Source organism: Rattus norvegicus, chromosome 1, assembly GCF_021556685.1.
Source record: "Rattus norvegicus strain SHRSP/BbbUtx chromosome 1, alternate assembly SHRSP_T2T, whole genome shotgun sequence".
Classification (NCBI taxonomy): Eukaryota; Metazoa; Chordata; class Mammalia; order Rodentia; family Muridae; genus Rattus; species Rattus norvegicus.
Window position 1 is genome coordinate 249,395,001 of NC_141534.1, and position 26,949 is coordinate 249,421,949.

General features: G+C 39.2%; 1 protein-coding gene across 3 annotated transcripts in view; it reads left to right on the plus strand.

Annotated features, from left to right (window-relative positions):
• Tbc1d12 (TBC1 domain family, member 12) overlaps nucleotides 1-26,949 on the plus strand; it is an 82,236-nt gene that overhangs the window by 37,964 nt on the left and 17,323 nt on the right. The window contains exons 3-6 of one of the 3 annotated variants that reach the window (NM_001377114.1): nucleotides 531-646; nucleotides 17,303-17,385; nucleotides 19,988-20,105; nucleotides 21,962-22,068. In NM_001377114.1, coding sequence (NP_001364043.1) covers nucleotides 531-646; nucleotides 17,303-17,385; nucleotides 19,988-20,105; nucleotides 21,962-22,068 — 424 coding nt within the window. The remainder of the gene's footprint in view (nucleotides 1-530; nucleotides 647-17,302; nucleotides 17,386-19,987; nucleotides 20,106-21,961; nucleotides 22,069-26,949) is intronic. The other 2 variants (XR_015640774.1, XM_087590511.1) reach the window with 2 other exon arrangements.

Consider the following 26,949-nt stretch of genomic DNA (forward strand, 5'->3'; position numbering starts at 1 on the left):
ATATCATGTATTAGTAACTTGATTAAAATTAAAGAGGTATGTAAGGTCAGACTTCCTTCTCTTGAAGTGTCTATATGTGTGGTAGTTAGAGTCACAAAAGCCTGAAGTCTAAAACCCGCATTACATTAGACCCTTGGTGTCCTCTTTAGAGAGCTCTTTTGGGGCACTGCACCTGGGTTCTCTGTGTCCTGTCTCATTTCCGTCACTCAGCTAGGGTGTAGGAAGTAAGTCTGTCTGCTTGTAGATCAGTCAAAGTGTAGGTACCTGGTACTACTGAGGGCAGTGAGACAAAGGCCCTAATACTGTCCCCAGTTCATCTACAGAGTGCTTCTGTCCTCCTTCTCCTAACACAGTCTAGTGGTTTTTTTATATAGTGTTAATTCATAATTTAAGCTCTCCTAGGAAATAAAAAGGGATTTTGTTTTCTTCGTATTTTAGATCCCATACAATACCCTTAATAACACAGGTTTAATAATACATAGTGAAAATTAGGAAAATCGCTATATAAATTATGTCCTTATTTGCCCTAGGAGTATGAAGCGCGGACAGGGAGGACCTGTAAAGTACCGCCTCAGTCTTCAAGACGTAAGAATTTTGAGTTTGAGCCACTTTCTACCACTGCCCTGATTCTTGAGGACCGACCATCGTAAGTATTTAGTGACCTATAGGTGCATTATTTTCCTGAAACTTAGATTTAATTGTTTTTGCTATTTCACTTAAAATAGAGCTTAAATACAGGATGAGATTTATTTGTTTTGTTTGAGATAGAGTATCATTTAACCCAGGCTGGCGTCAAACCCAGTATCTTCCTGCTGTTCCTCCCAGTGTTGGAATGATAGTTACGCTTAGTCATGTAGCCTAAAACAAAAAGAAAAGACACTGATGGGCAGGCTTTCTCTGTACAGTCTCACTATGTAGCTCTGGCTGTCCTGTAGCTCAGTGTGTAGACCATGTTGGTCTCAAACTCAGAGATTTGCCTTCCTCTGCCTCCTGAGTGCTAGAATTAAAGGTGTGCACTACCACACCCAGTCATCATAAAATATAATCTTTATTCTTTCCAGGATTGATGATGTGTATCTTATCCAGGAGCCTGAGGCAGGAGCATCAGTTGAAAACACAAATTTGTGGTCAGACTGGAAGATAGATACATGCATACATACATAGATATGCAGAGGCGCGCGCGCGCTCACACACACACACACACACACACACACACACACACGCACAGATTTTAATCTTAGACCTGTACCACCGCCACTAAAACCAGCACTTTTTTTTATTTCAACACAGTGTTCTTTAATTGATGGCAAGTATCATTTAGGAGAATTATTTTGGTTTTGATGTTTAATATGTATTTAAGGCATACATGTGTTAAGAATCTATTGCTGGGCTGGAGAGATGGCTTAGTGGTTAAGAGCACTGATGGCTGTTATTTGAGAGGACCCAGGTTGAATACCCAGCACCCACATGGCAGCTCAGAATCATCTGTAACTAGTTCTAGGCCAAGCCTCTGTGGGCACCAAGCATGTACACAGGAACATATGCAGTTAAAATACCCATGAATGACACAATAATATAATTTTTAAAAACTAGGGGTTGAGCTACATTTAGGAATAGAACTCTTATTTAGAATGTGCAAGGCCCTGGGTTCAATCCCCAGCAAGAATCTGTTGTCTAGTGGCAGAAACCATGTTAAGTCCTCCCATCTCTGACTATTTTGTCTACAGTGCTGCTATTATTCCAAATAATGTCTGACTGTTTTTTTTTTTTTTCAGAAAAAAATACACACTTACTAAAACAATACTATTTGTTTCTTAATCTCTTTTCCTCTCTCTGAGACTCCTGGGTATGTTTTTGTTGTTGATAACTTTTTTTCCCTTTTCCCTGGTATCTGGCCATTTTGCTGGTTTGCATTTGTTACTTTGTTGACCATAGAGAATCTGAAGTTAAACAAAAAAGTATTTTGTAGACGCTTTCAAAGAAGAAGAAGAGGGGCTGGACTTACAAGAACATTTAAGACTAAAAATTGTGGCCCTCAAACAACTTTTTTTCCCCTTCGTTAAGGTTTTATTACTGTGAAGAGACACCATAACCATGGTAACCCCTATAAAGAAAATCATTTAATTGGGGTGGGCTTACACTTAAGAGTTTAATCTATTATCCTCACGGCCAAAAGCATGGCATCCTGCAGGCAGACATGGTGCTGGAGAGCTGGGTTTTCTACATCTAGATCAAAGGCAGCAGAGTAGAGCCCTCAAACAGCTTTTTAATTGTATAGATTTGTGTTTAAAAATGACCTGTATGTGACATATGGTTACTTATTGATCTCCATAGTTGATGGACTGATCCATTTGTCTAGGTGGATGTCTTTCCTCCCTCCACATGTATTAAAGGGTTCCTGAAGGAATTGCCACTGGCAAGAAAGCAGATTGTAGAGGGAGAGATGAGAATGAAAACTCAGGCCGGTGCCATTTTTATGGGCCAAGACTTCCAGAGACTGACCCTCTGGTTTATTTTCCTTATATATTTAAACATCAGAATGAATTCTGTCGGCTGATAAACAGAGCTCAGGTCTAGGGCCTAGAGACAGATTTGTGATAAGCCTAAGAGTAAATTCTACCAGAGGATGCAAAATACACGGGGCCTCTTTCACAGTGACGAGTTCTCTTCACTCGAGGGCTAAAGCTCAGGATTAGGACAGAGCTCAGGACACTGGGGGATTCCAGAAGGCTGGCTCATAGGAGAGCAAAGAGATCACCAGGTTTTCAGTCCGGCATTCTAGGAGACTAGGTGTTATTCATTTCCTTCCACTGAAGAAAATAGGCCCACACGATTCAGAGTCCTGGTTTCCCAAGTGCTTATTCTAAGCTGTGCTTTCTACACACGTCTTTCCTAAGGCAGTGAGCTTGGTTGAAGATGATGTCCATCCCTGATAGAGGAAGACAAGTGTTTGTTTAAGCAGTCATACTCCCCTGCTAGAATCTCCAAATACATTCTCAATTTAGTAAGTTTAGTCTCAATAATTTTTCCCATTGATCTTTTTAAAAGCATTTTAAGAACCTGATAATGGGAGCTGGGAGGACTGACTCAGAGCTGTTGTTCCCAGACTTGGACAGCTGAGGCAAAAGCATTGCCAGGAGTTCGAGACCAGCCTATGCTAGGTAGTGAGATTTGTGCCGACCCGGAGTATGCGTGAACTTCATCCTCCCTCTCTCCAGTCCCTATAACCAATAATGAGACCGTGTAAAAGTTTCATTCCAGACTTCCAGGCATAAAAATGAACCAGGCCAATTCCAAGATTGCAGGAAAGCAAGAATGCTTAGATAAACAAGGAAAGAATATTTGCTTAAAGATCTTTAGGTAGACTCCTAGCTTGATAGGTTAACTTGAGTTTTCAACCTAAGCTTCTAAAATTCATTTAAAACAACATATATTTTACTAAGAATATAAATTTTTTCTCACAAGAAGCTTATACAGTATTTGGAACAAATCCTTTACATCTTGGTCTTTTATGTTACACATTCCTTTCCATCGTGCTTTGTTACCTCTGTTCGTGGTAGTGTTCTCGCCACACTGCAGCCTCCTTATCTATACCTCTCTTGTTTCCATTCTTTTAAGTGCCAGGATATATCTTTATATCCAGTCTTTGTTGACATCCTCATTCTTCCAGTGATAACTACTTCTTTAAAAAAAATTCCCCTTATTTATTTATTTTACTTTATGTGTGTGAGTGTTTTGCCTGCATGTGTGTCTGCTGCCTCCTGAGGCCTGAAGAAGGGATGGGATCCCCTGAACTGGAATTTAGTTCTCAGCCACCGTTTGGGTGCTGGGAACCAACAGTGCTCTTAGCCTCTGAGCCACCTCTCCAGCCCCTATGTCTACTTCTGTAATCCTTCATGATAGCCTGCACAAACTTCTTGAAATAATGAGTTGAAATTGGCTTGAAATAATACTCTATACATTGTAATTATGTATGATCTCAGCCTACTGAAATTGTATAAGCACCTGAAAAAGGGCTTTTCTTGTTTTCATTCTACTGATGTAAAATTAATATAGTAATTTACTAGAATAAGTATTGGAGCCTTTCATCCCATCTATCTGTTCATCTGTAACCTAGAGATTAAATGTGATCTCTGTTCTATTCAACTCTGAGTTGCTATAATGCATTCTCCTTAAATTTGAATGAGGCTGTTTTAGAAGGGAAATGATTTATGTGACTTTATTATTCTCATTTAAACCAATTGTATCTTTAAAAGGTGTTAGAATATGGGAATGCTTACTTACTCATTGCTTATCTCTACATCAGTGAGTTGAAAATAGATGTAGAGAACTGAGGTAAATGAAAGTTTAGTGTTATGAAGGGTAAACCAGATGATGATCCCTGGGTACAGCCTGAGTACCAACTGGAACACCTACCCTTTCTCTCCCAGAGCACCTGCTGACAGATTTAGGTCAGGTACCATCTATCCAGCCAGAGGCTGAGAAGCTGGAGCAGAAGCCTTAGTAATTTTGTAGTTTGTTTTTCTGTTTGTGGATGCAGACAGGTTCAAGTTAGCATGTTTTTATTTTGAAACAAAGTCTCACTATATAACACAGGCTGGCCTAAACTCACTATGTAGACTGGACTGGCCTCAAGCTGACAGAGATCCACATGCCTCTGCGTCCTGAGCGCTGGCTTACTTTTGAATTCAGCTGACTGGTAGTCATATTTTTCTTAGCTGTGAGATACCATCTATGAGAGCACTCATCTGAGAAGAGGGAACCTCAACTAAAGAATTATCAATAGCAGACTGGCTTGTACGCATGTCTGTGAGGTATTTTCTTAGTAATTACTGTAGGAGGGCCCAGCCCCCCCCCCATGGGCAGTGCATAAGAAAGCAGGCTGAGCATTTTAGAGAGGAAGTAAACCCTTTCCCTTCTAAAGTGCTTTTGGTCAGGGATGATCCCAGCAACAAGAACACAAACTCAAACATTGTTCTATCTTGTGGTTCCCAGCACCCATATCAGATGGCAACAACTGCCTGTAACTCTAGTGCAGAGAATCTGATGCCCTCTGGCTTCGGTGGGCATCAGCCTACTCAGTGTTCACATAAACTCACAGAGGTACACATACAGACATATCAAAATAAATCTTACAAAGAAGAAGCAGTAATTCCTCTTCAGCATGGAATTGATGTTGGAACTTCCTCCTGCATAAACAGAAGGGATGATGTGAGGGGTTTCTTTCTGGAGAAAACCTGTGATTGGCTCCCTTTTTTTCCCTCTTGCTTCCATAATTTTAGATGCATCTGGAGGCACTGAGTGCATAGATTACTTTTTGCACTGCATAGGTTTTATGGATGATGTTTTTCTTTGCAGATGGAGCAAGGATACATCATCTCATCATCTGAAATCTCCTTTAGAACATTTCAAATATGGTTCACATGCAAATATAAAAGAATTCATCCTTTTGTTTATTTTGGGTCTGCCTGTTCCTCAACTAATCTAACTAAAAATCAAGAGATCAAAACAACCTTAAGGATCATGTATCCAGATAAACGAATATGTTGCTGTGTTTCTTCATTCTTTGAAACAAAACAAACAGCAAAAACAACAACAAAAATCCCAAAAACCTGATACTATGTTAGTCAAGGTTCTCTAGAGTCACAGAAATTATGGAATGTCTCTCTATATTAATTTATTGTAATGACTTAGTCTGCAGTCCAACTAACCCAACAATGGGCAGCTGTGAATGGGAAGTCCAAGAATCTAGTAGTCCCATGAGGCCAGGTGTCTCAGCTGGTCTTCTGTGTAAGCTGGAATCCTGAAGAAGTAGGTTGCAACAGGTGTGCTGGCAAGTAAGTGCAAGTGGATGAAGAATCAACACTTCCTTTTTCCGTTATCCTTATGCAGGCCTCCAGCAGATTAAAGGAGCGTGCTGAATTTGGAACTTACTCTGTCCCAGGCTAGCCTTAAGCTCAGAGTTATGCTTGCCTCTGTCTCCTAGGATTAAGGCATGTTCTACCTTGCCTGAGTCTAAACTTTTCATGGCCACCATGCCTCAAGATCTTCATACCAATATCTGGGTTAGAAGCTTGTGTCTTCCAGCCTCTAGATCTGGAACACAGGTGTGTGCCTTCCATTTCTGGATTGCAGTTCATTCCAGATATCGTCAAGTTGACAACTAGGATTAGCTATCACAGATACTTACAATACTTTTTAAAATGTATCATTAGGTAGAATTGCTTCCATTTTTCTTCTAGCAACTTCTTTAAGAACTTCAAAAACAGTTTCTTTGAGACAGGGTCTCACTATATGGCTCAAGCTGATTTAGAAGTTGAAATGTTTCTGCCTCAGTTCTTGAGTGCTGAGGCTGCATGTGCATCAATACCAAACTGAATAACAGAGATTCTGAAAGGTGCTGGTGAAAGGTGCCCATGGTAGTGTGAGTGTAAATGGCCCCAGAGGCTCACTGTCTCAGTCACTGTTCTATTGCTATGCAGAGACACCACGACCAAGGCAGCTCTTTAAAAAGAAAGCTTTTGAACTGAACTGATACCACAGCTCTCTGTACTCAAATCCTGTGGGGGAGAGAGCTGAACTCCCAGAAGTGTGGACAATCCTGAGACCTCAGGACAGACCACCACTTCTGCCCACTGCTGCCCACTGTTGTCCACATTCCTGGCCCAAGAAGAAACTGCATAATGCCTTTAGATACAGGAATGTAGGAGCAGTCAGCAACAGGAACTGGCTGGTTTCTGGCTGTGCCGGGAACTGAACTGAACCGGTCACATAGTTCTCTGCACCCAAATCCTGTGGGGGAGAGAGTTGGACCCTCAGAAGTGCTGACATTCCTGAGAACACAGAGGAGACGAATACTTTCTGCCCACATTCCTGACCTAAGAGGAAATCACCTAGTGCTGTCTGTGACCCTGGGCACAGGGAGCTAGGAACAGTCAGGGGCAGGACCCTTTGGGTTTCTGCCCGCACCATAAATTCAAAGCCAGTCAACAGGAGCACCTACAAACCTGAGAGCAGAGCTCTCTGTTCCTAGAACCAGCTGAAAGAAAACAAGTCTATAGGAGTGCTGACATACAGGCTTACAGGAGGGCCAAGCCACTTTCAGAGTCAGCAAGACAAGCCAACACCAGAGACAATGTGATGACAAGAGGCAAGCATGCAGGAACTTAAACAACAGAAACCAAGACTACTTGGCATCATCAGAGCCCAGTTCTCTTATCAAAGCAAAACTGAATATCCAAACACACTGGAAAAGCAAGATTTGGACTTAAAAATCACATTTTATGATGATGATGCAGGACTTTAAGAAGGACATAAATACCCGTAAAGAAATAAAGGACAACACAAGTAAACAAATAGAAGCCCTTGAAGAGGAAACACAAAAATCCCTAAGAATCCCTTAAAGAATTACAGGACAAAACAACTAATCAGGGGAAGGAATTGGACAAAACCATCCAGGATTTAAAAATGGAATTAGAAACAATAAAGAAAGCACAAAGAGAGACAAGCCTGGAGATAGAAAACCTAGGGAAGAGATCAGGAGTCATAGATGCAAGCATCACCAACAGAATACAAGAGATAGAAGAGAGAATATCAGGGGCAGAAGATACCATAGAAAACATCAACACAACCATCAAAGATAATGTAAAATGCAAAAGCTCCTAGCACAAAACATCCAGGAAATAGGACACAATGAGAAAATCAAACCTAAGGATAATAGGCATAGAAGAGAGTGAAGACTCCCAACTTAAAGGGCCAGAAAATATATTCAACAAAATTATAGAAGAAAACTTCCCTAACTTAAAGAAAGAGATGCCCATAAACATACAAAAAGCCTACAGAACTCCAAATAGATTGGACCAGAAAAGAAATTCCTCCTATCACATAATAGTCAAAACACCATATGTACAAAACAAAGAAAGAATATTAAAAGCAGTAAGGGAAAAAGGTCAAGTAACATATAAAGGTAGACCTATCAGAATTACACCTGACTTCTCACCAGAAACTATGAAAGCCAGAAGATCCTGAGCAGATGTCATAAAGACGATAAGAGAACACAAATGCTAGCCCAGGTTACTATATCCAGCAAAACTCAATTAACATAGATGAAGAAACCAAGATATTCCATGACAAAACCAAATTTACACAATATCTTTCTACATATCAGCCCTACAAAGGATAACAGATGGAAAAGTCCAACACAAGGAAGGAAACTACAACCTAGAAAAAGCAAGAAAGTAATCTCCTTGCAATGAAACCAAAAGAACAGAGACATAAAACATAATTCTACCTCTAACAACAAAAATAACAGCAACAATTGCTATTCCTTAATATCTCTTATCAATGGACTCAATTCCCCAATAAAAAGACATAGACTGTTAACAGACTGGATATTTAAAGAGAACCCAGCATTTTGCTGCATACAGGAAACACACCTTAGAGAAAAATACAGACACTACCTGAGATTAAAAGGCAGGAAAACAACTTTCCAAGCAAATGATCCAAAGAAACAAGCTGGGGTAGCCATTCTAATAATCAAATAAAATCGATTTTCAACCAACAGTTATCAAAAAATATAAGGAAGGACACTTCATGTTCATCAAAGGAAAAATCTGCCAAGATGAATTCTCAATCTTAAATATCTATGCTCCAAATGCAAAGACACCTACATTCATAAAAGGAACCTTACTAAAGGTCAAAGTACACATTGCATCTCACACAATAATGGTAGGAGACTTGAACACCCCACTTTCATCATCTGGACAGATCATGGAAACAGAAATTAAACAGAGACATAGAGAAACTAACAGAAGTTTTGAACCAAATGACCTTAACAGATACTTATAGAACATTTCATCTTTGAACAAAAGGGTATACCCTTTCTCAGCACCTCATGGAACCTTCACAAAAATTGAGCATATAATCAGTCACAAAACAGGCCTCAACAGATACAAGAAGATTGAAATAATCCCATGCATCTTATCACATCACCACGGAATAAGACTGATCTTCAATAACAAAAATAATAGAAAGCCCATGTATACATGGAAATTGAACAACACTCTACTCAATGATAACTTGGTCAGGGAAGAAATAAAGACATTAAAGACATTTTAGAATTTAATGAAAATGAGGGCACAACATACCCAAACTTATGGGACACAATGAAAGCTGTGCTAAGAGGAAAACTCATAGCTTTGAGTGGCTCTAAAAAGAAACAGGAGAGGGGGCTGGAGAGATGGCTCAGCGGCTAAGAGCACCCGACTGCTCCTCCAGAGGTCATGAGTTCAATTCCCAGCAACCACATGGTGGCTCACAACCATCTGTAATGGGATCCGAAACCTTCTTCTGGTGTCTGAAGACAGCTGCAGTGGACTTATATATAATAAATGAATAAATCTTTAAAAAAAAAAAAGAAAGAAAAAAGAAACAGGAGAGAAGATACATCAGCAGCTTGACAGCACACCTAAAAGCTCTAGAACAAAAAGAAGCAAATATACCCAAGAGGAGTAGAAGGCAGGAAATAATCAAACACAGGGTTGAAATGAACTAAGTAAAAACAAAAAGGACTATACAAAGAATCAACAAAACCAGGAGCTGATTCTTTGAGAAAATCAACAAGATAGATAAACCCTTAGCCAGACTAACCAGAGGGCACAGAGAGTATGTCCAAATTAACAAAATCAGAAATGAAAAGGGAGACATAACAACAGGATCTGAGGAAATTCAAAAGTTATCAGATCCTACTACAAAAGCCTATATTCAACAAAACTGGAAAATCTCAAGGAAATGGACAATTTTCTAGACAGATACCAGGTACCAAAGTTAAATCAGGATCAGATAAACCATCTAAACAAGCCCATAACTCCTAAAGAAATAGAAGCAATTATTAAAAGTCTCCCAACCAAAAGAGCACAGGATCAGATGGGTTCAGTGCAGAATTTTATCAGACCTTTCAGAAAAGACCTCATAGCAATAATGTCCAAACTATTCCATAAAATAGAAACAGACTGAGCACTACCAAATTCCTTCTATGAAGCAACAAATACATACATACCTAAACCACACAAAGACCCAACAATGAAAGAGAACTCAGACCAATTTCCCTTATGAATATTGATGCAAAAATACTTAATAAAATTCTTGCAAACTGAATCTAAGAACACATCAAAACGATCATCCATCATGATCAAGTAGGCTTCATTCCAGGGATGCAGAAATGGTTCAATATACCAAAATGCATCAACCTAATCCACTATATAAGCAAACTCAAAGAAAAAAAAACAACATGATAATTTCATTAGATGCAGAGAAAGCATTTGACAAAATTCAACACCCCTTCATGATAAAAGTCCTGGAAAGATCAGGAATTCAAGGCCCATACATAAACATAGTAAAAGCAATATACAGCAAACTAGTAGCTAACATTAAACTAAATGGAGAGAAACTTGTAGTAATCCCACTAGAATCAGGGACTAGACAAGGCTGCCCTCTTTCTCCCTACTTATTCAATATAGTACTCGAAGTCCTAGCCAGAACAATCAAACAACAAAAGGAAGTCAAAGGGATACACATTGGAAAGGAAGAAATCAAAATATTACTATTTGCAGATGATATAATAGTCTTAAGTGACCCCAAAAATTCCATTGGAGAACTCCTACAGCTGATAAACTACTTCAGCAAAGTGGCTGGATATAAAATTAACTCAAACAAATTAGCAGCCTTCCTCTACTCAAAGGATAAACAGGCTGAGAAAGAAATTAGGGAAACGACACCCTTCACAATAGTCCCAAATAATATAAAATACCTCGGTGTGACTCTAACCAAGCAAATGAAAGATCTGTATGACAAGAACTTCAAGTCTCTGAAGAAAGAAATTGAGGAAGATCTCAGAAGTCGGAAAGACCTCCCATGCTTCTGGATTGGCAGGATTAATATAGTCAAAATGGCCATTTTGCCAAAAGCAATCTACAGAATTAATCCAATCCCCATCAAAATACCAATCCAATTCTTCAGAAAGTTAGACAGAACAATTTGCAAATTCATCTGGAATAACAAAAAACCCAGGACAGTTAAAACTATCCTCAACAATAAAAGGACATCCGGGTGAATCACTATCCCTGAACTCAAGCAGTATTACAGAGCAATAGTGATAAAAACTGCATGGTATTGGTACAGAGACAGACAGATAGACCAGTGGAATATAATTGAAGACCCAGAAATGAACCCACACACCTATGGGCACTTGATTTTTGACAAAGGAGCCAAAACCATCCAATGGAAAAAAGATAGCATTTTCATCAAATGGTGCTGGTTCAACTGGAGGTCAGCATGTAGAGGAATGCAGGTCAATCCATGCTTATCACCCCGTATAAAGCTTAAGTCCAAGTGGACCAAGGACCTCCACATCAAACCAGATACACTCAAACTAATAGAAGAAAGAGTGGGGAAGCATCTCGAACACTTGGGCACTGGAGATAATTTCCTGAACAAAACACCATTGGCTTATGATCTAAGATCAAGATTTGATAAATGGGATCTCATAAAACTGCAAAGCTTCTTTCTGTAAGGCAGAGGACACTGTTGTTAGGACAAAATGGCAACCAACAGATTGGGAAAAGATCTTGACCAATCCTACAACAGATAGAGGCCTTATATCCAAAATATACAAAGAACTCAAGAAGTTAGACCACACGGAGACAAATAACCCTATTAAAAAATGGGGTTCAGAGCTAAACAAAGAATTCACAGCTGAGGAATGCCGAATGGCTGAGAAACACCTAAAGAAATGTTCAACATCTTTAGTCATAAAGGAAATGCAAATCAAAACAACCCTGAGATTTCACCTCACACCACTGAGAATGGCTAAGATCAAAAACTCAGGTGACAGCAAATGCTGGCAAGGATGTGGAGAAAGAGGAACACTCCCCCATTTTTGGTGGGATTGCAGACTGGTACAACCATTCTGGAAATCAGTCTGGAGGTTCCTCAGAAAATTGGACATTGCACTGCCTGAGGACCCAGCTATACCTCTGGGCATATTCTGAAAAACTGCTCCAACATATAACAAAGACACATGCTCCACTGTGTTCATAGCAGTCTTATTCATAATAGCCAGAAGGTGGAAAGAACCCAGATTCCTTTCAACAGAGGAATGGATACAGAAAATGTGGTACATCTACACAACGGAGTACTACTCAGCTGTCAAAAACAATGACTTCATGAAATTCATAGGCAAATGGATTGAAGTAGAAAATATCCTGAGTGACCCCAATCACAGAAAAACATACATGGTGTGCACTCACTGACAAGTGGCTATTCGCCTAAAAGCTTGAATTACCCAAGATACAATCTACAGACCACATGAAGCTCAAGAAGAAGGATTACCAAAGTGCGAATGTTTCACTCGTTCTTAAAAGGGGGAACAAAAATATTCATAGGATGGGATATGGAAACAAAGTTTGGAGCAGAGACTGAAGGAAAGGCCATTCAGAGCCTGTCCCAGATGTGTCCCATATATATATATATATATATGTATATGTATATGTATGTATATATATATATATATGTATATGTATATGTATATATATGTGTGTGTGTGTGTGTTTATATATGTGTGTGTGTGTGTATATATATATATATGTATATATCGCCACCAAAATTAGATACAGTTGATGAAGCTAAGAAGTGCATGCTGAGAGGAACCGGATATAGATGTCTCCTCAGAGACACAGTCAGAACATGTCAAATACAGAGGCGGATGCTCACAGCTAACCATTGAACTGAGAATGGGATCCCCATTGGAGAAGTTAGAGAAAGGACTGAAAGAGTTGAAAGGGCCTGCAACTCCATAAGAACAACAATGCCAACCAACCAGAGATCCCAGGGACTAAACCACTACTCAGAGACTATACATGGACTCACCCATGGCTCCAGTTGCATATGTAGCAGAGGATGGCCTTGTTGGGCACCAAAGGAAAGAGAAGTCCTTTGGTCCTGCCAAGGTTGGATCCCCAGTGTAGGGGAATGTCAGGCGTGAGGGCAGGATGTGGGGAGTGGATGAGGAGGGAAACACCTGTATAGAAGGGAGGGGATAGAGGGTTTATGGACAGAACACTGGGAGAGTGAATAACATTTGAAATGTAAATAAAAAATATATCCAATAAAAGAAAAAGCCAAAAAAAAAAGGCTCAAAAAATCCCCAAAATTGAAAGCTTTTAATTGAGCCTTTGCTTGTCATTTCAGTCCATTTTTATCACGGTAAGAAGCATGGCAGCATGCAGGCAGGCATGGTACATGAGGGGACGCTGAGAGTTCTGCATTCAGACCTGCAGCAGGAGACCTTAGAAACCCAGAGCCCATTCCATGACACCCTTCCTCCAACAAGGTCATGCCTACTCCACAAGGTTACACCTCCAAATCCCTCTCAAGTAGCATTTCTCCCTAATAACCAGGCATTCAAATATGAGCTTATAGGGGCCATTCTCATTCAAACCACCACTCATTGGTGGCCTTGTGGGAGAAAGTGGGGGTATGACACCAGGCCTAGTCCGTCAGCCAGCCAGCCAGCCAGCCAGCCAGCCAGCCAGCCAGCCAGGCAGTCAGTCTCTCCTTCCTTCCCTTCCCTCCTCTTCCCTTCCTCCCCCTGCTTCTCTTGCCCTGGCCTTATGTATCAGGATATAGTCTCAGCTACTGCCTTAGTGTCATGTACATCACTGCCATGATGAGACTAGACCTACCCCTGAAACTAAGCCAGCTCCAATGAAATGCCTCTTTTTAAAAATAAGAGTTGCCTTGGTCATGGTGTTTCTTCACAGCCCAGAACACTAAGATAGTGACATGACAAAATACAGGTTTTAATATGTCATTTTTGAAAGCTATAAATATTCATACCGTGCAGTACATTTATACATGCTTTTAGGTATCCATTAATAGTTTCTTGAGTTGATTCTTGTAGTGAATACTTTAGAAAGGGTAACCTTGGGGGCTGGAGAGATGGCTCAGTGGTTAAGAGACACTGGAGTTGCATAGTTGTATAGTGGCTCTTTTGTATTCTTTTAATATTTTTCTATAGTCTGAAATCAATTGTTGGGGATTGACTTGATCCTCTTTGTTAAAAAAAAATCTCTAACTTTTAATTATGTGTATGCATGTGTGTCTGTATTTGGGTATGTGCTAATGAGGGCAGGTGCCCCTAGACTCCAGAAGAAGGTGCCCTATTCCCAGGAGCTGGAGTTATAGACAGTTATGAGCTGCTAGACATGGATGCTAGAATGAACTTGAACTTGAGCAAGAAGTATTCTTAATCATGAAGCCATTTTCTAGCCTTAACTTGTGCTTTTTGATCTGTTTGTTAGAGCAACTTCAGAATGACTTTTAGTCTAGGCTGATTGTTCTTCGTACTGAGGTAATGCCTTGCCAAGAACTTGGTACTTTGAAAATATGCTGGATGTTCTTTTTTGGTGATTCTTTCCTTGGCCATGATTTAATTACTCACCCAAGAGTTGTGAGGGGCATCTCTGTAGGAGTCTTCTGCTTATTCTAGCTTAGATCCCCCAACTCCTGTCTACTGAACCCAGAAAGATTGGAGGATTTCTAGCTTCATTTTATGTATTCCCTTTACTGCTGAGACCTGGTAACTCCAGACAATAACACCAGAAATTTCCTCATAAAGACCGCTGTCCTTTACTACTGGTCGTGCATTGCCTGAGAGCTGCTGTTTAGTGTATCTTCTAACTGTATAAGACAAGAGGGTAAACTTTTCCATATGGCCTAAACACAAGTCTTAGACTTAATTCCTCCTTGCTACAACATGCTGGAATAATGGGGTTAGCCTGAAAAGAGGACAGGTGCTGGGACATGGGATTTGAATATTAGTCACAAGCCTTCTATACTGTTGTTGTGTGTGTACTGCATGTACTCTTGTGTAGGCATATATGTGCCATGGCACATGTATGGAGCTCACAGGTCAATTTCAGGACTCAGTTCTCTCCTTCATTGTGGGTTCTGGGGATTGAACTCAGGTTGCCTGGCTGAAGTGGTGAGCATTTTACTCACTGAGCCATCTTGCCAACCCTACAAATGTATTTCTTTTTGAATTCTTAAATATCTAATTGTAAACTCTATAAAGCCATTGACTGGATAAAGTGAAATATAATATATTGTATTATATAATATATATAATCCCATATATATATTATATATATAATATATATATATAAACTGTCAAACTTCTAGGGAGAATGTTATTCTAAAATTCTAATAAGAGGAAACCAGTTTAATAGTTTGTTACAAAGGTATACCTGTACTTATCATGGACCTAAAATTTCTATTTCTCAGTATTTACTCAAGAGAAGTGAAATAGATGCCAAAAGAATTGAATTAGTTCTTTATGTTAACTTCATTCATAAAAATTGCATACTGGAAATAACACAAATGCCTATATGTATAGATAGAGTACTTTTCAGAAGTTAAAAAGGAAACTTTATATATATCACAGACAATGTAAAACTAGATTCAACAAAAGAAGAATTAGATACAAAGTCAAGTTTGGCGATACAGGCCTCCAACCCTGGTGTTCAGAAGGTTGAGGCAAGAGGAGAATTTGGGGCAGATCCTGTGCAAAAAGGAACTTGGCATGCGAAAATACAACAGTTAGTTGAGTTGGAGGCTAGCCTGGTCTACAGAGTGAATTCCGGGACAGCATAGAGAAGCCTGTCATGAAAAAATAAGGCAAACAAAAACAAATAAAAAAGAAATTGTAACGACAACAGACTAGTATGTAGTAATTGAAATCAAAGATGGGATTTTATAAAATAAGATGTAGATTCAATATTGGGTATATAAAAGTTCTGGAGAAATTTTGTGTGTCTCTTGCTTGGTATGTTGGTTGAATGGATTATATATTTTTCAAAAATCATCAAACCATTCTGTTCTTTTTAAGACTTAAAGATTCATTTATGTGTGTGAATGCTTGCCTGCAAGTTTACACATTCACTAAGTGTGTGCAGATGCCCATGAAGGCCAGAAGCAGGCATCGGAACCCCAGGAACTGTAATTACAGATGAGCCACTGTAGGGGTGCTGGACACTGATTCCCAGTCCTCTGTAAGAGCAGCCACTGTTCCAAACTGCTGAGCCTACGGTCCAGTCCTTTGTTTATTTGTTTGTTTGCTTATGTTTTGTGTTGTTTCCAAGGCAGGGTCTCACTGTGTAGGTCTGGGTGTCCTGTGTAGACTAGGCTAGTCTCATATCCACAGAGATCTATCTGCCTGCCTCTACCTCCCTAGTGCCGAGATTTAGGGCGTGCACCACTGTGTCTGGCTCCCATGCTGTTATTTTAAAATCAATTTTAAACTTTTCTTTTAGACCTAGGGACTCTTGCTATAATCTAGGCTGGTCAGAAACTCACTGTGTAGTCCAGACTAGCCTCAAATTCAAAACAATCCTCCTGCTTCAGCTTCCCAAGTGCTAGGAATATAAGCATGAGTCATACACTTTGCTTCTTGTCAAACTATTTTAAAAATGTGTATAGTTTTTTAGTTGTATGTCAAAAGAGTTTAGGCTCAGTGGATAAAACCATTAAGGTGAGAACCAGAATTCTGTCTCTGGGACCATGTAGTAGAAGTCAAGAAGCAGCTCCTACAAGTTGCCTGTTGACCTCCATGTGCAGGCCTCTCCTCGGACCCCCTCACTTACACACACACACATACACACACACACACACACACACACACACACACACACACACACTCAGTACAAACATTTTACAAATGAATGAATGAATGAATGAATGAAATGAATGAATGAATGAATGAATGAATATGGGGCTGAGAGATCAGTGAGCAAGTACTATTCTTTCAGAGGACCTAGGTTCATTCCTGGCACCTACAGGCAGCTTATCCCCATCCTTACCTACAGCCTTAGGGGATCCAGCACCTTCTGGCTCTGCAAGCACCTGCACACGCTGGGCATAAATACATAAACTCAGGCATCCATGCATACGCTTAAGTGTATAAACATAAACTATATGTGTATATACATACAATAGATATAAGGAATCCAAAGTCTGAGTTTGTTTTGAAATGCAGAGTTGTTTTTAAGCTTTCATTTACCTTTTCTTTGTTGCTGAACGGGAGAGACAAGGCTGACCTCACCCTGAGGATTAAAGGTCTGAGCCACTGTGTCTGCTCATTCACATTTTCTCTGAAAGTAACTTTAGTTTTGTAACATTGCTTTGTAACTGGTTCCAAGCAGGTAGCAACGTTAAGAGTTGTTTAATTTGTTAATACTTCCTCTGACAGGAATCTTCCTGCGAAGTCTGTGGAAGAAGCTTTACGTCACCGGCAGGAGTATGATGAGATGGTGGCTGAAGCTAAAAAACGAGGTATATTTGAACTACAAAAACTTCATTTTATTAAGATAGTTCTTGTTTTTCTTTAGCATTTTTTATAATTTAGGTTTATTTGGGGACTTGTTGTTTGCTTGGCTTAGGTTTTTGTTTTTAATTTTTTGGGACAGAGTCTCACTCTGAAGCTGGTCTGGCCTCGAGCTCACCATTCACTTCCAGACCCAGCCTGTAAGTCCTGGGCTTGTGGGCGTGAGCCGCGCACCCGGACCTGCTTTTTCCTTTCTTTCCTTTTCTCTTCTTTTTTCTCTTCTTTTCTCTTCTCTTCTTTTTTATTAAAGAGGATTATGAAGATGTTGCTCAAGAGCCTTATCCCTGTTACTTGAGCTTTAGTGTTTAGGCTTTAGGTCTTTTACACTTCATAATTTTCATGTAATGGCAGTCACTCTTCTGACGTTACTTACAGTTTTCTAATTTACTGTGAAAATACAGTTTGAAGCTAACTTTTGCTTTGGTAACTAGTAAAGTCTCTCTCAGGTTTGTAAATAAGTACTCTCATTAGCATATCATATTCTTACTCATTCTCTGTCCTCCTGTCCTCCCTGCTAAACATAGGTTTACTTTAACAGTGTATAGAGTATGTGTTGACCATCATGAGGTTAGGATAAATACTCATTTTTATAAATGTGTATTTCTAATATATTTTTGAAATATTTGTTTTGTATATGTTTTAAAACAGTTTATTACTGATTTTTCCTTGAGGTAAGTGAGTGGGGTGTGTCATAGTAGCACATGGTTGTTCTGCTTTCGGCTGCTGTTTTCCAAGTCATGTTGTGTCTTTAATGTTATAGTTAACATAAGGTATTTAAACCCAGTTGCAGCCTTCTAAAATTCCTAATTATTTGAACACTGGCTGAGTTTATTTTAATGTATAGAATTAAAAATACTTCTTGAGTTCAAAGCCAACATGGTCTACAGTGTGAGTTCTAGGATAGCCAGGGCTAAAAAACAAACCCAACATATTTTTAATATAGCCATCAAGCTTTTATTTATTATTTTGTTATTTGGCTAATATTTATTGAGAAGTAGATGGCACATGGTATAATATAAATAATAAGAAATAATAAGAAATAATAAGAAATTGGGAATCTCAGTGTTTTAGGCTTAATCCAATGTTATGTGATTTCTGGTTATGATACTCTGAATAGGCCTACTGTGCTTCCTCATGTACAACACTGGAAGCCGATGACACATTAGGTTTCTATCTCTTGTTTGACACTTCTGTCTTAAGGACGTCTTATATACAATCAATGCAGAAGACATAACTGTGCAGCCAGTGCTTGCCTTCGTTTGCCCCTGAGTCAGTTTCAGAGGCTCACACGAAGCACAGTTTGGCTACCTAATCTACAAGTCCTTGCTGGTTCTAGAAATGTTTTTTTTTTTTTAACTTTTTGTTTTGTTTGTTTGATTGGCTTGGTTTGATTTGGTTTGGTGTTTTTGAAACAGGGTTTCTCTGTATAGCCCTACCTGTCCTGGAACTCACTCCGTATACCAGACTGGCCTCGAACTCACAAAGATCAACCTGCTTCTGCCTCCTGAATGCTGAGATTAAAGATGTGTGTCACCGTCACCTGGTTTTATAACTTTTGATAAATAGCCTACTTTTGTGTTTGTGGCAGCTTTTGTTCCAAAATTGTGACCTCTAAATTCAGAGGTATGTCATTTTTGTTTGTTGAGAAAATTTTATTTTGTCCTAATTAGTAAAATAAAACACCATGCTAAAAGGTGTTTATATAGTGATAGTGTCATTGGCAAAATAATTTTAAATATCATATTGTTTATGTTAAGATTAGTAATCTATTGTATAAAAAGTGGCTCTTAATTAGTTGCTTGCAGTTTTAATGTAATTATTTCATGAACAGATTTCATTTTGTGGATAAAGTAAACAGAACTGTGTGATGTAACCAGCCAGGCAGGCACAGTGGCACACACCTGCACTCCCAGCCCTGGGGATAGGGTAGGAGAGTGAGTATATGTGAGGACAGCCTGGTATACATAATGACTTCCAGGCTACCCCAGAAGAGGCCTGGCCTTAACATAGATCCTGGGGAGAGTGCCTCCCTTGTATAGGCAAAGTCCTGGCTTAGGCCCTAGTGCTACATAAACCAGGGGTGGTGCCACACACCTTATCCCAGCATTTGGGAGATGAAAGCAGTGCTAACAGGAGTTCAGGGTTATTCTAGCTCCATACCTGGGCTACTTGAGGCCCTGTCTAAAAAATAAAGGATATAAAAGAGAAAAGAAGGAGAAGAAAGATGTCGAACAGCAAGTTAGCATAGGCAGTCTTGCAGAACCTTGTCTTGATTAAAACAAAGCAAAAAACAAAAACCAGAAAGAAGCAACAGAGCAATTTACTAGCCATTTTTTAAAATTGATTTTTGTCCTTTATCTCATTGCTCTTATAAGATAAGAGATACTTTAATATGATGCTAGCTAGGCTTTGTTTTCTACTTTTTCTTCCTCTTTCTCATTACTATCAAAGGATCCTTCTTGAATCCTTTCTTATAGACTTAAGGTACAAAAGGAAGGGATTTTGGTCCAGTTCCTTTGTATTGAAATAATTCTTACTTGTTCAAAACAGAAATTAAAGAAGCACATAAAAGAAAAAGAATAATGAAAGAGCGGTTTAAGCAGGAGGAAAGCATTGCCAGTGCAATGGTGATTTGGATCAATGAGATACTGCCCAATTGGGAAGTGATGTAAGTAAGCAGATTTTTCCAGAAGCCTAGTATGTCTCCAAGTGTTTCATCCTTCCCAAGTCTGTATTGTCACCTCTCAGCATGCATCTTGTGCTGCAGCTAAGCTATGCTATTAACCATTGCCCCAAACTCATGTTCCTCTATACACGTTCATGAGCTCCTATCTCTAACGCATACTTTTCTTACTGGCCATCTTCTGTGCTGTCAATATCTTACTTGCTCTATGAAACCCATGAATAACTCAGGAAACCTTTACTCTCCTAAATTAACACTAGTTGTAAAAAATTCATTATTGGAAGAACTCATTACATAGAGAAATATAAGGTACATTTATCAGATGTGAAAAGTGTTTCTAAAGTTGAATATGGTTGCATGACTCTAATCCAGAAATCTAGAAGCTGAGACAGGAGGAATTCATTACCAGCCTGGATAGCATAATGAGTTCCAACTCAGCCAGAATGAGAGAGAGAGAGAGAGAGAGAGAGAGAGAGAGAGAGAGAGACAGAGAGACAGAGAGACAGACAGAGACAGAGACAGAGACAGAGACAGAGACAGACAGACAGGATCTACAAATAAATAGGTGCACAGGAAGAAGAGAGAATGTAACTAAGAAAGCATGGGAAATATGGTCTTTCCCCTGTAAAGGTCCTATGGTGCCTTGAGGCTACTATTCTTCTTGCCCTCCCCTCCCCCCTTTTTGTCTCTTCTTTTTTGACAATATTTCTACATATGTTTTATCTTCCCTCTGGGCAAAGGGTTGAAGGATACCTTCTTCAATGTATGTAGGGCATACATTGACAATTTGTTAAATATTAGAAATGTGACACACACAGTGGTCCCTCTTATCCAGTCTTACTGTGTGAGGTTTCAGTTGCTTGTACCCAAAAAATGGAAAATTAGCTAATTAAGTATGAGTAAAAACTTCTAGAAATTAAAAGTTTTTAATTGTGTGTCCTTCTGAGAAGCCCAGTGAAGTCTGTGCTGCTCCTTTGTCCTGGCCATAAAGTATCCTTTGTCCCACCTTGTCATGTGGGGCACAAGACCTGCCCTTACTCACTCAGTGGCACATCAGTTACCAGAGATGTAACAGCAGGGATACTGGCGGTCAGCTATGTCAAAGAGAAGCTGTAAAGTACTTCTTTTAAGCAGAAAAACCAGAAGTACCCTCTTTTGAGTGAGTGGGTGAATGAATGAGAGAAGTGGGATATTTATATAACACAGTATATCCTTTTAATTCGATTTTTATTGTTAGCTATTGTTCATCTCTTATGTCCAAATTACAAATTTATTTTTACTTAGTATATTTGTATATGGAAATCGATAGTTTGGTACTATTTGTGCCTTTACTTACATTTGTCTTACTCAAGGTTATCCAGCTCAAGTTTGGAGAAGCTAAGAGATTTGCTCAAGGTTATACAATGAGTGGTTGAACTAGATTTGAATCTAGGTCTGATTCTAAAGCCTATGCTCTTTCAGTGAACTACTGTTCTTAAAGCCTAGGGCCTTACCCAGGCCTTACTCATAATAGGTTCTTTGTGATTTTAGTTTTGGTACTGACTTGGCAGAACATTTATGTCTTTTATTTTTAATAATTGTCCATATGGTTCTGATTTTCTGATGATACCTTTAGTATAAGTAACATCTGTCAGAGGCTGTTCCCTTTAATTTCCCTTAGCCCATCTTTGAGGGCTTTCATGGCCTACAGGCATGAACTCAAAGGAAAGAATGCATTTCATACTTAACACTTGGGATTCTTAAAAATCATATGATCACTTGGCCATAGGTAAGCCATCACGCAACTAGTATTTTTGGTACAAAAAGTAACTTTTTCCTTTTTTCTCCTCCTTTAATTCTAGGCGTAGTACAAGAAGAGTTCGAGAATTGTGGTGGCAGGGATTGCCCCCTAGTGTTCGTGGGAAAGTTTGGAGTCTAGCTGTAGGAAATGAACTAAATATCACTCCTGGTTTGTATTCTATATTCAGTTATTCCCACACATACAAATTATCATCTCCAGAGTTTTATTATCATATTAGTAAAGTTGCCATTTAAAAAACACTGCCATATCTTTCACTTTCAGAGCATGCCTCATGCCTTCCCAAACTTTGCAATAGTAAATAAGTTTTTAATATAATATATATATATATATATATATATATATATATATATGAACGATTCGTGGGCTTTTTTCTTTAGTTTACAGCTGTCAACAGTGTTCAGACACTAGAACTGTAGAAAATTTAAAGCTAGTGAGTTTGTGCAGGGAACAGTAAGTACAGAGGAGACATTGTTGCCTCAAGACACAGCTTCTCTGTTTAAACAATAAACAATGCACAGAGAGAACTTGGTTGTTTTTTCTGCTAAATGTTTACCCAAACCAATTCTTTCAGAGTTTGGGGTTTTTTCCTTATTTTTTTAGCTAACAAAGTAAGTGGGTTTCACTGAGCACTTTTGTTGTGTGTGTTGTTTAGATTTTACCTTTAAAGTTTAGCCAGACACAGGGCTCAGTCCGTAGTCATAGCGCTCGGAAGGCTCTGGCAGCTCCACGGCAGGTTGCAGTCCAGCTGGGCTGCACCGTGAATTGTAGGCCAGCCTAGGCTACAGTGGCTAGAGAGTCTGTGTCAGAAAACCCAACAGTGATCCTGGTGATAATAGTAATAAAGTGTGGGAAAGACTTTAAAGGGATTATCTTAAGTCTCAGACTTTGTCATGTAGTAAAATGCTAGAGTAATTCTGATGAGTTACAGGAAAAGTTTAAATAGGATAATATAAATGAAATGATTTCTTTTAAAATGTGGATGTGACACATGCCTGTAGTCTCATGGCTGTGATCTCAGCACACAAGGCTTAGAGACAGGAACATTAGGGATTCAGTGTCATTCTGGGCTACACGGTTGAAGCTACATAAAATTGTCTCAGAACTGTTTTTTATCAAAATATTTACCAATCAGCCTGAGTGATAGTGGTGATATTAGACAGACAGTTGACACCAGAGGAAACTTTGAGCTCTAATAGTAGAAGGAATGTATTGTCTGGCTAGGGCTGTAACACTATAATGTATTTACCTAACGTACATGTGGCTCTGGGCTTGGTCCTCAGCATTGCATAAACCAGGAGGTGGAGACAGCAGACCCACAAGTCCAAGGTCATCCTCAGCCACTCAGTGAGTTAAAGACCAGTTTGGACTACATAAAGCAATTTTCTCAAGAAGATAACAAAGAAAGAAAAAAAGAAAAGAAAAGAAAAATAAGAAAAACAGGAGTAAAGAATATATTGTTACTGTATTTTTTTTAATATTTATTTATTTTATATATTTGAGTACATGGTAGCTATCTTCAGACACACAGAGAGGGCACCAGATCCCATTACAGATAGATGATTATGAACCACCATGTGGTTACTGGGAATTGAACTCAGGACCTCTTGAAAAGAGTACTCAGTGCTTTTAACTACTCTCTCCAGCCCGGTTACTATTATATTTTAAGTACACATTTGATATTTACTGAAAAATACAAGGAATAATATAAACTTTAAATGCTTGCCATGTGAACTGTTCTTGATCTTTCTGTCAGTACAGTTTGTCTGTAGTATTTAATGATTTTCTCTGTCCTGACCAAATCAACATACATGTTGGAGCAGTATCAAAGCACATGTTTTTAATTCTCAGAGTCTGAGACATTAAAGTGAAATGAAATAGTTACAGTGTAGGACTGAAAATGATTTAGAAATATTTTTAAAATATCTGAAAACTAAAACCTTCTAGGACCAATGAAGTAGCTTTTCAAGTCAGAGCACTTGCACTGAAAGCCAGATGGCTGTGGTTGACTGCAGAGCCCACAGCGGTGGGAAGGAGCACGCTGGCCACTCGTGCCCAGGCTTCAGGCTGTCCCATAGTGATAAATACATTTTAACTAAAAAAAGAAATCACCATTAATCTGTTATTGTTTCAGTTCTATGTATTTACCGGAAGGAACCTAGCAGAAGGATCTACATAGGATTGGGTTCAAAAATATTTTTACAAAGATCTTTTTGCTATAATCAATTTTATTTAATATAAAATTGGATAAAAATATAAAGACCCACATGTCTATTTTTAATCACTAAAGTGATACCAACTGTAGATATTACAGTTATTTGTGATCTTTAAAGGTTGATTTTTCACCAAAGGCAGAGGCTTGAGGATCTCTGAGTTTAAAGTGAGCTTGGTCTACACAGTAAGTTCCATGCTAGGAAGGAGCTACATAGTGAGATGCTGTCATGAAATTTTTTTTAAATTTTAAAAGTACCAAATGCTGGGCTGTGGTGGTGCACACCTTTAATCCCAGCACTCGAGAGGCAGAGGCAGGCAGATCTCTGTAAGTTCCAGGTCAGCCTGGTCTACAGAGTGAGTTCCAGTCAAGGCTGCAGAGAAATCCTGTCTTGAAAACCAAACCAAACCAAATAAAATAAAATGTACCATGTAACGAACATTTTAACAGTATCGTTGAAGTTATTAAGCTGTTTTCATGTAGATTTTAAAGAGTATGGTTAAGAGAAAGGTGCTAGGGAAGAAAGTAACACCTAAGCCAGAACACAGGTGTGACCTTCTAATGGGGTCAGACGAGCATGTCCCTTTTACATTAAAGACAGAAGTTGGGTCTGGAGAGATAGACGGATTAGCAATAAAGAACCCTTCTTCTTTCAGAGGTCCTGGGTTGTACCAGCACCCGAATGGCAGCTGACAAGAGTTAACTCCAGTTCCAGAGCATCTGATGTGCTCTTCTGTCCTCCACAAGCACTGCACATACAAGGTGTACATACACATGTGCAGGCAGAACGCTCAGTACCATACACATTAAACACAAGCAGCTTTTTAAAATATTTTTTTTAAAGATTTATTTATTTATTATATATAAGTACACTGTAGCTGTCTTCAGATACACCAGAAGAGGGCATCGGATCTCTTTACAGATGGTTGTGAGCCACCATGTGGTTGCTGGGAATTGAACTCATGACCTCTGGAAGAGCAGTCGGGTGCTCTTAACCGCTGAGCCATCTCTCCAGCCCAAACACAAGCAGCTTTAAGAGGGCTGGAGAGAATTAGACAAGATGGATGAAGCAAAGAAGTGCAGACCGACAGGAGCCGGATGTAGATCGCTCCTGAGAGACACAGCCAGAATACAGCAAACACAGAGGCGAATGCCAGCAGCAAACCACTGAACTGAGAATAGGACCCCCGTTGAAGGAATCAGAGAAAGAACTGGAAGAGCTTGAAGGGGCTCGAGACCCCAAAAGTACAACAATGTCAAGCAACCAGAGCTTCCAGGGACTAAGCCACTACCTAAATACTATGCATGGACTGACCCTGGACTCTGACCTCGTAGGTAGCAATGAATATCCTAGTAAGAGCACCAGTGGAAGGGGAAGCCCTGGGTCCTGCCAAGACTGAACCCCCAGTGAACTAGACTGTTGGGGGGAGGGCGGCAATGGGGGGAGGGTTGGGAGGGGAACACCCATAAGGAAGGGGAGGGGGAGGGGGAGGGGGATTTTTGCCCGGAAACCGGGAAAGGGAATAACACTCGAAATGTATATAAGAAATACTCAAGTTAATAAAAAAAAAAAAAAAAAAAAAAAAAAAAGAGGGCTGGAGAGATGGCTTAGCTAGTAAAAGGTGCTTTTTATAAAGCGCGATAATTTCCATGCCTAGGTCCCACACAGAGAGACCCAGGGCCCACAAATTTTCCTCTGACCTTCACACACACCCCTGTTCCATCCAAATAATGGAGTAATTTTTAAAAACTTCAAGAAGTAGAGTTTAATGACCTTGGCATACTGACATAGACCTATAATTCAAGCTATGGGGGTCGAGGCAGAAGGATTGCAAATTGAAGACCTGTAGAGGTTAGAGTAAGTTTGAGGCCAGCCTGGGAAACTTAGATTCAGTTCCAAGGTAAATACAATAGAAGCCGGGCATGGGGTACATGCTTTTAATCCTAGCATTCAGGAGGCAGAGGCAGGCAGATCTTTATGTGTCCAGGTCAGCCTGATCTACAAAGTGAGAACCTGTCTCAAAACCACAGTAACGTCGAAAAGGCAAAACAACAACAACAAACACAAAAAACTCCAGGCAGACTAGGCTCTGTGAAAGAGGGCTTACCTACCAAGACCTACCAAGACAATAGGTTTATTTCCTACTGTACTGAAAGAAAGAAAAAGAAAAGGCTGGTGGTATATTATATAGTTTAGTGATAGGACACTTGCTTGGCATATGAAAAGTCCTGAGTTTAAGCCACAGTACCACTCCCAAAAAGAGTTTAAAGTATAATTTTAAGTTTTAATATTTACTTTAGAATATATTAGACTTTATATGATTGAATACCTTTAAATACATAAGTTTCTAATGATTTCAGTGGGACAAGTTAAAAGAAAATGGTTTTCTTTTTCTAGATTTAAAAAGCACTGACTGGTGGTTATTTGAAATTTTGTTTTATTTTTAAACTTTCTTGTTGCTGATAATGTTGGCTTTAGATTGGGGTGGTAGCTTGCTTGGTAACTTAAAATGTTGACTTGATAGTGGTAAGGTTTTATGACAGTGAAACAAACATCTCAGTGCTGACGTGTTGAGATTCGCAGTATGACCAAGTCATTCACTTCAGTGTAATTTTAGGTTTTCTTTAGTAAGCACTTATGTATTGAAAAATGAAATAGGAAACTAATTCTCTTCCTTGTGGAAAGATTCCTTCAGTAAGCTTATTTTTTATAACTTAGTTCACATCCTAGTAATTGACTCCTTACTTGAATTTATTTTAATCATAAAATTTATAACAATAAAAAATGCTAGCTAAGAGTACAGGCTGTAAAGTCAGTC